Source organism: Pelodiscus sinensis, unplaced genomic scaffold, assembly GCF_049634645.1.
Source record: "Pelodiscus sinensis isolate JC-2024 unplaced genomic scaffold, ASM4963464v1 ctg34, whole genome shotgun sequence".
NCBI lineage: Eukaryota > Metazoa > Chordata > Testudines > Trionychidae > Pelodiscus > Pelodiscus sinensis.
In genome coordinates, this window is record NW_027465849.1 from 4154705 (window position 1) to 4165910 (window position 11206).

Here is an 11206-nt window from a genome sequence, read left to right on the forward strand (position 1 = left end):
ACTGTTAGAGACGGGGGCTCATCTGCCCGAAGTCTCCCATCTCCTCCAGCAACTGGCACCCCTAGGAGGAAGGGAGCTGCAGAGGACACCTCTGAGGGCAAAGATGAACTGACCTGCCTTTGGGGGAAGGTTCTTCCAGCCACCATGTTGGGGGCGGGGGTTTGATGGGGACACGTGAATGGACGGTCGACTGTGCGTGTGTGTCAGAAGCGAGAGAGGAATTGGAGTGCATGGAGATAATTCCCAATTAGCAGCTAATTATTAGCAGTGATATTTTAGCTGTTTGGCTGGAGATTGGTGGGTGCATGGGGGTGACAGGTGGATGCGTGGGGGCAGGCTGGGTTCCCGAGGGGATAGGTGGGTGTGAGAGGATAGCGGGGGATGGAGGATAGGCTGGGGTGTGCAGCGAGGGCTGACTGTGCATTTTCAGGCATAGACACCTGTCTGTCTCACACTGGAGCAAGGTGTGAGGGCCTCCGCACTGCAGCCCCTGCCGCTCATCCAGAAATTGGCCAGCCAGGCTATTATGGTGGGGCCGGGGGCGAGCTAGAACTCCTGAGGGTATGTCTACACTAGAAAGTTAGTTCGAACTAACGGACGTTAGTTCGAACTAACTTTCCTATGCGCTACACTAGCGCTCCGTTAGTTCGAACTTAATTCGAACTAACGGAGCGCTTAGTTCGAACTAGGTAAACCTCATTTTACGAGGACTAACGCCTAGTTCGAACTAGCTAGTTCGAACTAAGGGCTGTGTAGCCCTTTAGTTCGAACTAGTGGGAGGCTAAGGCTTCCCAGGTTTCCCTGGTGGCCACTCTGGCCAACACCAGGGAAACTCTATTGCCCCCCTCCCGGCCCCGGAGCCCTTAAAGGGCCACGGGCTGGCTACTCACTTTGTGCCAGTTGCAAGGCTGCAAGCACCCGTGCCTGCACAGCCTGCACCTGCCACACTATGAGCCAGCCATCCGAGGGCTCCCAGCCCTCCACTGCTCCCCACGACCAGCCTGGCGGCTCCCGGGAGCCTGCCCGGGGGCGCAAAAGGCGGGCGCCCGCCTGGTCAAGTGCGGAGATCGTGGACCTCATCGAGGTTTGGGGGGAAGCCTCAAATGTCCACGATCTCCGCACTAGCCACCGGAACGCGGCCGTCTATGGACGCATGGCTGCCAGCCTGGCCGCCAGGGGCCACCAGCGCAGCCGGGAGCAGGTGCGCTGCAAGATTAAAGACTTGCGGCAGTCCTACTCCCGGGCCTGCCTGCCAGGGGCTGACCCGGAGGCCTGCCCCCACTTCCATGCCCTGGACCGCATCCTGGGGCCTCATGCCGTCCCTGCCCCCCGGGACGTGATTGACCCCGGGGCAGAGGGACCGCTCCTGGACACCGAGGAGGAGGAAGAGGGCTCTGAGAGCCAGGAGCCTGCTGCCAGCCTTCCCAGGACCCGGGACCCCCGAGGCACCCCACAGAGCCGCTCGCCTGCATCATCAGAGGCCGGGGAGGCATCCACCTGTGAGTACCCTCGTGTTCCCCTTATGTGTACGGGGGGCTGGGGCGAGAGGGAGCCCCGGGACCGTGCGCCTGGGCCTTGCCCACTACGGAGCAGCAGCTGGGGATCCTGCAGGGGCCCTGGCCTTGCAGAGGGGAGCTGGGTTTCACACACCTGGGCCCCTGGGGTAATTGACCGCTGGTCTTCTTGCACCACAGCTGCAGCACCGGGGACTGCAGGGCGCACCACCCCGCCTGCAGCAGCCGCCCGCGCCCGGGCAAGCAGGACAGCCAGGAACCAGGAGGACTACCAGAGGCGGCATCTCCGGTTCCTGGACCGACAGCTCCGTCTCCAGGACCACTGGGTCCAGGAGGACCTCAGGCTGCGCCAGAGGAGTCTGGAGGCCCTGGAGGAGCAGGGCCGTGCCCTGCGAGGCCACCTCCAGAGCCTGCTAGACCGCTTTCCATTTCCTCCTCCCCCTGCTCCCCCTCTTGCTCCCCCTCTTGCTCCCCCTGCTCCCCCTCTTGCTCCCCCTCTTGCTCCCCCTGCTCCTCCTGCTCCTCCTGCTTCCGCTCCTGCTTCCTCCACACCCCCTGTCCTCTCTGCCCCCCCCTCCACAACCATTCCCCACCGACGCCCCCGGACCCGCAGTGTGGCGAGACGGGAGAGGCACCCAGACTCCCACCCCTGAGCTTTCCTTTCCCTTCCTCCCTTCCCTCCCCTCCCCTTCCAGCTCCCTCGTCCCAGGTTTCCCCCTCCCTTCTCCCACCTTCATTCCTCCCTCCCCCACCCCAGTTCTGTGAAATAAACAGACGTTTTTGTTGGAAAAACAGGTGTCTTTATTTGACAGTAGGTAGGGAGGGGAAAGGGGAAGGGGGGGGTAGGGTGGAAGAAGGCCCCGGTGGGGCATGCAGGGAGAGGTCAGTCCTCCTCCTCCTCCACCTGGAAGCTCTCCCGCAGGGCTTCCCGGATCCGGATGGCCCCCCGCTGGGCTTCCCGGACGGCGGCGGTGCGGGGCTGACCGTAGTGTCCAGCCATGCGGTCAGCCTCAGCCATCCAGGCTGGCAAGAAAGCCTCCCCCTTCCGCTCACACAAATTGTGGAGCACACAACATGCCGCCACCACGGGAGGGATGTTGTGCTCGGCCAGGTCCAGACGGGTGAGGAGGCATCGAAAGCGGGCTTTCAGTCGCCCGAAGGCCCCCTCCACCACGATGCGGGCCCTGCTCAGCCTGTTATTGAAGGCCTGGCGGGAGGGATTGAGGTGTCCCGTGTAGGGCTTCATGAGCCAGGGCTGCAGTGGGTAGGCGGCATCCCCCACCAGGCAGACGGGCATGTCCACGTCCCCGACCCTGATGTGGCGGTCGGGGAAGAAGGTCCCGTCCTGCAGCCGCTGGCACACGGAGGAGTTCCGGTACACCCGGGCGTCGTGTGCTTTGCCGGACCAGCCCACATTTATGTCCGTCAACTGTCCCCGGTGGTCACATACGGCCTGCAGGATGACGGAGAAGTACCCCTTGCGGTTCACGTACCGGGACGCCTGGTGTTCCGGGGCACGGATGGGGATGTGCGTCCCGTCGATGGCCCCCCCGCAGTTGGGGAAGCCGAGGGCGCCGAATCCCCGGATGACGGCATCCGGGTTGGCGAGGCGGACCACCCTGCGGAGCAGCACCCGGTTGATGGCCTTGACCACCTGCGGAGAGAGACACAGCAAAGCGTCAATCAGTGGGGCGCCCGGGTGGCTGGGAGCGTGCGTGCCCTGGCAGTGCCCCGCGCCCCACTCCCGGAAGCAACCCCCCTGGCGGCGTGTAGTACGGCCGGGACAGCCCGACCCCTCCGGTGCGGGGCGCTTTCGCCTCCTCCCGCCCCCCCCTTTGTCCCTGGGGCGGCCCATCCCCTCCTCGCAGCCCCCCTCCCCCCCGGCTCGGTGGCCGACGAGCGCCGTACCTGCATGAGCACTGCTCCGACAGTGGATCTCCCCACGCCGAACTGGTTCCCGACGGATCGGTAGCTGTCCGGCGTGGAGAGCTTCCAGAGGGCGATGGCCACCCGCTTCTGGAGGGGGATGGCGGGCCTCATGCGAGTGTCCCTTCTTTGCAGGGCAGGGGCGAGCCACTCGCAGAGCTCCAGGAAGGTGTCCCTCCTCATCCTAAAGTTCTGGGTCCACTGTCGGTCGTCCCAGCGCTCCAGGACGATGCGGTCCCACCAGTCGCTGCTGGTGTCCAGACGCCAGATGCGGCGGGGCACGCCGGTGCCGGGGCGCCGCCGCGGCTCCTCCACGGCCCCCAGGGCGGCCAGGCGGAGAGGCAGGGGGCTGACGTTCCCCAGGTGGTGCCAGGCAGCCTCGAGCCATTGCTGGCAGGCTTGCAGCAGCAAGTCCAGAACGTGCACCAGAAGGTGCAGGGCGAGCCGTGGCTCCATGTTGCCACCTGCGGCGGCCCCCCCGAAGGGAAGCACCGACACAGACGGGCACAGAGACCGACGCTTTGCTGTCCCTCGGCGAGGTTGGCAAGCAAGCAGGAAAAGCTGAGAACTGGCTGTCCAGGGGGGTCCCTTTAAGCACGAGCCTCAGATAGCCTCAGACAGCAGCCACACAAAGCAACTGCTGACCTGATGCCCTGCCAGAACCGGTTTCAGCTGCCCTTAAATGCCCCCCTGCGTCCAATCAGTGTGGACGCGCTAGTTCGAACTAGCAAAACGCTAGTTCGAACTAGTTTTTAGTTCTAGATGCGCTAGTTCGAACTAGCTTAGTTCGAATTAACTAATTCGAACTAAGTTAGTTCGAACTAGCGCTGTAGTGTAGACGTACCCTGGGTTCTATTCCCAGCTCTGCACAGGAGGTTGGACCTGCCGGTTGGCGTAGGAACCTAGCAGAGCTATTTACCGCAGGGGGCAAGACCCCACCGCACCATGGCCGTTTGTTTTGCTTTGCCTTCTGGCAGATGAATCACCCCAGCAGTAGCAAGAAAGCCCCTCCACCTCCCCATTCCCCCCCACGGGTTTCCTAGAAGGGACCCACCCCCAAAGCAAGTCTGAAACTTCCATGGGAACCCTCCCTGGCCCCTTCTGGGGGCCCAAGGGGCATCAGCCCTTCTGGCGTATTGGGTGCTTTCCACACGCACACCTGTGCACGCTCTGCTTTGAGTTCCCCCTTTTTTTTTTGAATGCTCAGGTTTGGCAAAGCTGAAATCCCGTGTACATGTATGTGTACACATGGACATGCATATACAAACATACATGCACACATGTGCAAAACATGCATGTGTGCAACCAAATGCATTCACAAACAAACAATTGCACACATGCAAACACACGCACATTCACTCACATACTTGTACACATACACAAGCATTCACACACACCTATGCACACACGTATGCAAACTAACACAGACATATGCATACACCCATATGCGCGCCCACAGCCACACATTAATGCCTGCGCAGACATGAAGACACATGGGCAAACATGCAGACACATACATACACACCCATGGCCATAGTATAACACCCACAGCAGAACCGAACCTGGGACCTCTGAAGCTTAGTTCATGAGCCTCTATAGTAAGGGTGGGGAACCTCAGGACTGGGGGGCTGGATGCAGCCCCCAGCTTGCCTGGATCCAGCCCCTGACGCTCAGCCCCCTCCCCCCCCAGCGCTGGCACTCCAGTCCCCCCACTGCCCCACCACAGGGCCGGCGCACACAGAATCTACTTGGCTGCCCCCCCATAGAATCTGGGGTGCGAGGGGAGTCGGGCAGGGAGGGATTGTCTCCCCCTTGAGTGGAGCATCAAAGCTTCCTCAGAGCCTCAGTCCTGACCTCCCCTTGCTGTTATGGTGGCCCCGGGCCCCCTGGGACTTCCCGTTCACCTCCAGGAGTGGCTGAGGTCAGGCGCCTTGGTGAGCTCAGAGCTGGGCTTGGCTCCTGCTGACTCAGTTCTGTGGCAGGCTGCAGCCCGGGAAAGCCCCCCAGGTAGGGCTCCGCCAGACAGCCCCTCAGACGGGGATTCTCCTGTTTTCCATGCCGAAGGCCAGCTCCAGCCTGGGACATATCCTGGGCAAATCCTCTCTATGCAGAGCCACAGAGGAGCAGCTGCCGGGACCCAGCATGAGCTAGGACTGAGCCAGGGTGCCTGCCTGCTGGCTCTGAAAATCCTCTCTATGCAGAGCCGCAGAGCGGCAGCTGCCGGGACCCGGCACGAGCCGGGACTGAGTGCTTGGAGTGCTAACCACAATTGATTAATTGTGTAATTGACAAAATATTTGATGACACCATTAATGAGTTACATGCTTCTTAACATCCCTAATTCCTTCCTGACCGCACCAGTGTAATCCCCTGGGGCCCTGAAGCATGGGGGCAGGCTGCACTCACAGGATCAGCAGAACCAACCGAGTGAACAGGCCTTGATGCTGCACTAGGGCTGAGGGCTGAGTGCAGACTGGATCCTCCCAGTGTTCAACATGAGAGCAACACGAGTCCAGCGGGGCCGTCAGGGGATGTGTTGGTCTGAGAGAGACCAATGGGAGGATGGGGGGATTAAATGTCTAAGTATGGAGGGGGTGGGGGGAAGGGTTGTTTACGCATGTGCATTTGTGTTCATGCCTATGTGTGTATACACATGTGTACATCTGTTGGTTGTGTGCATGATCCGGTGTGTGCTGGCATGTGTGCAAGATCCGGTGTGCGCCCAACCTGGGTGTACATGCATGTGGTGTTTGTTCGGGGATGTGCGCGTGTGTGTTACACACGTGTGTACATACATGCTGTGCTCGTGTCTTTGCACGCCTGTGCCTGTGCCTGCCCATGGAGAGAAACGTCTTGGTGGCCTGAGGAAGGGGGTTTCCGGGCCCACGCAGTGCGCACAGCTCCCTCCCCATCCCCACCACGCCTATTTACAAACAGTGCCCGCTCCCGTGCAGCACACGCGTCACTGTTTCCGAGCGAGCGGCGGGCGCGGTGGGGTGGGGTGGGGTGGCGCTCAGAGAAGCCTGCGCCCCGGCAGCAGTGGCAGCTCGCACCCTGCTCGGGGCGGGGGCTCTGCCGGAGCACACGGGCTGCCGGGCCTGGCCAAGATGCGAGCCTGGCCCGGCCTACCCCCTCCCCCGGTGGGAGAGAAACGGAGCTTCCTGCATTCAGCAGCTTCCCAGGCCGGGCGAGCCGCAGGCCTCACACGCGAGGCGGCTGCGTCAGCCAGCGGGGCCTGGAAAAACAGCCCCACGAGAAGCGAGGGCGGGGCCACGTCCTTCTTCTTTGTGGCACAAGTTTTCCCCCTCCCCCGCGTTGGGGCTGGTTAGCGCCGGCCAGACGCACCGGTGATGGGCACCGGAATCTTTGCAGGCAGCGGCCGCAGTGGGGGAGCCGGGCGCGCTGGGGGCAGGTGGGAAGGGGGGCTGCTGTGCTTGGCACACAAGGAGCGAGCAGGGGCTGGGCCCTGCGCAATGGGACATGACACCTCTGCGCCCCCACCCTGGCTGCCCAACCCAACTGCCTGGGATGTGGAGCTCCCACTGCAGACACCCGCTGTGCACACCCTACGACCCCCCCGGCATGTCCCCCTCACTACAACCCCCGCTGGCACACACCCCTCACTACAACCCCCGCTGGCACACACCGACAGACCCCTGCTGGCACACACCCCTCACTACAACCTCCCTGGCGCACACCCCTCACTACAACCCCCGCTGGCACACACCCGTCACTATAACCCCCCTGGCACACACCCATCACTACAACCCCTGCTGGCACACACCCGTCACTATAACCCCCCTGGCACACACCCATCACTACAACCCCTGCTGGCACACACCCCTCACTACAACCTCCCTGGCACACACCCCTCACTACAACCCCTGTTGGCACACACCCGTCACTATAACCCCCCTGGCACACACCCATCACTACAACCCCCCTGGCACACACCCCTCACTACAACCCCTGTTGGCACACACCCATCACTGTAACCCCCCGGCACACACCCATCACTACAATCCCCCGGCACACACCCCTCACTACAACCCCCGCTGGCACACACTGACAGATCCCCGCTGGCACACACCCCTCACTACAACCCCCGCTGGCACACACTGACAGACCCCGCTGACACACACCCTTCATTACAACCCTCGCTGGCACACACCCCTCACTACAACCCCCCCCCCGGCACACACCTCTTACTACAAACCCTGTTGGCACACAGTGACAGACCTCCCACTGACACCCCCTTCACTACAACCCCCGCTGGCACACACACCTCGCTACAAACCACCGCCGGCACACACCCTACAAACCCCTGCTGCCAGACACACCTGCTCACTACAAACCCCTGTTGTGCACACTACAGACACCCCCTGCGCAAACCCTACAAACCCCTGCTGGTACACACACCTGCTCACTACAAACAATCTCTGTGCACACTGCACACACCCCAGCTCACTACACGCATACTCGCTGCAAAACTGCGGACACTTCCACTCACTATAACCCCCCCATGCACTCCATAGATACACCCAGCTCACTATAACCTCTGCTATGCACACTGCAAATACACCCGCTCACTATAGACTCCCGCTTGCTACAGACACTCACTGTGTACACACCCATGAGACACTACAAACATGCACAACCACGTACCTGCCCACGATGCAGGGACACAGACACTACAGAGTCATGGACAGGGACAAACACACACGCAGCAGCAAACTCATGACACAAACAAGCATAAACACACACAGAATTTGCATATCTTTACCATTTGTTTACATGGCTTATTCTGAACAGGGTTGATCTCTGTGACTGTGTCTGGGCAGTGCCCGGCCCGACGGGGCCCTGATCTCGGTCACTGTGTGTCTGGGCGGCGCCCGGCCCGACGGGGCCCTGATCTCGGTCACTGTGTGTCTGGGCGGCGCCCGGCCCGACGGGGCCCTGATCTCGGTCACTGTGTCTTCATATGTGTGCTTTGAAATCCACCAGGAGTGTGCGATTCTGGGGCAGGGGGCCGTGGGTGTGGGATCTCCTGTCAGATATCTGGGCGGGAGGGCGTACCGGGGGACACGTGCTGTGGGTTGCTTCCCGCAGGATCAACTGCGGGATGGACAGAACCCTGCTTCCCCTCCCCCAGGCTAGCGGGGCTGGTTTTGGAGGGGTATTTCCAGCCCCGCGCCGTGCATGGCTCCCTGCCAGGCTGTGCGGGACCAGGAGGAATTTCCCCACCGGAGGAGCAGATATTTATATGCTTATTGGAGGAACCAGCCAGGCCTGGTCCTTCCTCCTCCGCGGAAGGGGAAGGAAAGCTGGGTTCCTCTGGATTCCTGGAAGGGTGGTAGAGGGTCGGGAAATACCCCCGCACTATCCACCTCCACCCACGGCTCCGCCTGTCTTCTCAGCAGGCTCCCCAGCACTCCGAAGCCTCTGTCCTGCCAACGGAACAGGCTCTAGTCCGCCCCCACTGCCCCACCCCTTCCTTCCCGGAAACACATTGTTCCCAAGTCCTAGAGGGATCCTGGCCAAGAATCCAAGAGACCTGGGGAATCCCTAGAATCAGAGAATACTAGGGCTGGAAGGGACCTCGAGAGTCATCGAGTCCAGTCCCCTGCCCCCACGGCAGAACCAAAAACTGTCTAGACCATCCCTGGCTTCCTGTCCCGTGATGCCAAGACCCAGGGTCTTTCTCCTGTTCTGTTCCCAACTCCCCTTGCACCAGGACCATTGTGCCAGGCACTGCACAGACCCCAACTGAGATCAGAGCCCCGTCGTGCCAGGCGCTGCCCAGACCCCAACCGAGATCAGAGCCCCGTCGTGCCAGGCGCTGCACAGACCCCAACAGAGATCAGAGCCCCATCGTGCCAGGCGCTGCCCAGACCCCAACCGAGATCAGAGCCCCGTCGTGCCACGCTCTGCACGGACCCCAACCGAGATCAGAGCCCCGTCGTGCCAGGCGCTGCACAGACCCCAACCGAGATCAGAGCCCCGTCGTGCCAGGCGCTGCACGGACCCCAACAGAGATCAGAGCCCCGTCATGCCAGGCGCTGCCCAGACCCCAACCGAGATCAGAGCCCCGTCGTGCCAGGTGCTGCACGGACCCCAACAGAGATCAGAGCCCCGTCGTGCCAGGCGCTGCACGGACCCCAACTGAGATCAGAGCCCCGTCGTGCCAGGCGCTGCACGGACCCCAACAGAGATCAGAGCCCCGTCGTGCCAGGCGCTGCCCAGACCCCAACCGAGATCAGAGCCCCGTCGTGCCAGGCGCTGCCCAGACCCCAACCGAGATCAGAGCCCCGTCGTGCCAGGCGCTGCCCAGACCCCAACCGAGATCAGAGCCCCGTCGTGCCAGGCGCTGCCCAGACCCCAACCGAGATCAGAGCCCCGTCGTGCCAGGCGCTGCACGGACCCCAACCGAGATCAGAGCCCCGTCGTGCCAGGCGCTGCCCAGACCCCAACCGAGATCAGAGCCCCATCATGCCAGGCGCTGCACGGACCCCAACCGAGATCAGAGCCCCGTCGTGCCAGGCGCTGCCCAGACCCCAACCGAGATCAGAGCCCCGTCGTGCCAGGCGCTGCACGGACCCCAACCAAGATCAGAGCCCCGTCGTGCCAGGCGCTGCCCAGACCCCAACAGAGATCAGAGCCCCGTCGTGCCAGGCGCTGCACGGACCCCAACCGAGATCAGAGCCCCGTCGTGCCAGGCGCTGCCCAGACCCCAACAGAGATCAGAGCCCCGTCGTGCTAGGCGCTGCCCAGACCCCAACCGAGATCAGAGCCCCGTCGTGCCAGGCGCTGCACAGACCCCAACCGAGATCAGAGCCCCGTCGTGCCAGGCGCTGCACGGACCCCAACAGAGATCAGAGCCCCGTCGTGCCAGGCACTGCATGGATTTCGACCAGTATTGGGGCCCCATCATACTGTGTGCTGTACAGATTTTGTGCGAGAGGCAGCTCCTCCTCCAAATTGCTCTCAGTCCAAGCAAGCCGAGAGACACTCATTTGGATGGGGAAACTGAGGCACGGCGCTAGCGGGGCGCGGCAGAGCCAATCACGGAGCCCAGAGCCCATGGATCCTGGCCCACCAGCCTCCTTGCACAAGAGCTGCTCCTCAGAACGCGTTGTGCAGTTTAACCCCCTCCCCTAGCCAGGTCCCGGCAGCCTTTCCTGTGCCCCCTCCGCCCCGCTGCCCGAGCCTCTGGCACACCTGAGTGTGGGAGAGGCAGAAGAGAGAGCATTGTGGGATCGCTACTCCCCGGTCCCGTGCCGGAGCCCAGGCGTCCTGCCTTGGGGCAGTGGCTCTGGCAGCTCGCCGGGAGGCTGGCTTTCCATGGGGGCAGTTCAGGGTGGGGGGTTTCTGCCGGATCTTTTGTGCCGTGGCTGGATTCTCTCAACAGCCGCCTCCCCCCCGCCGCCCTTGCAGGGCAGCCCTGGCATCCGCAGGACGCGCCAGCTGCCGCCAGATGAGTCCTTTTGCTGAGCTGCTGCAGGATGACTCACTTGAACGAGGCGGAGGGGCGGGGGGAGAGGAGGTCAGAGGGAAGTGGGGCCTGCCCGCATCGGGGGTGGGGGAGTGTGTAGGCCCCCGTGCAACGCTGCTGGGAGCTGAGAACTGGCCCTGTGCGTGGATGCACGGGCGCCACCCACCAGTAATAACCCGGGCTCTCCGGCTGCCCCTGCTCCCAGCCTTGCCATGGGAGTCCTGCGTTCGCCGGGGGCACGGTTGTTCCTTCCCGCTCGCCGGCCCGGGCCCCG

The 11206-nt window shown here is 62.6% G+C and overlaps 1 protein-coding gene across 1 annotated transcript; it reads left to right on the forward strand.

Annotated features, from left to right (window-relative positions):
* The first annotated feature begins 575 nt into the window (after window positions 1-575).
* Window positions 576-2460, forward strand: LOC142823813 (uncharacterized). Its single transcript, XM_075915318.1, has 2 exons — window positions 576-1499; window positions 1695-2460. The coding sequence occupies exons 1-2, from the start codon at window positions 950-952 to the stop codon at window positions 2165-2167; spliced, it is 1023 nt and encodes a 340-aa protein (XP_075771433.1). The 5' UTR covers window positions 576-949; the 3' UTR covers window positions 2168-2460.
* The last annotated feature ends 8746 nt before the right edge of the window (window positions 2461-11206 follow it).

Excerpts from the sequence above, each read along its gene's own strand:
- LOC142823813 (XM_075915318.1), top strand. The coding sequence starts at position 950 with ATGAGCCAGCCATCCGAGGGCTCCCAGCCCTCCACTGCTCCCCACGAC. Across the intron at positions 1,500-1,694 it reads GGCCGGGGAGGCATCCACCT|CTGCAGCACCGGGGACTGCA; the intron begins GTGAGTACCCTC and ends CTTGCACCACAG.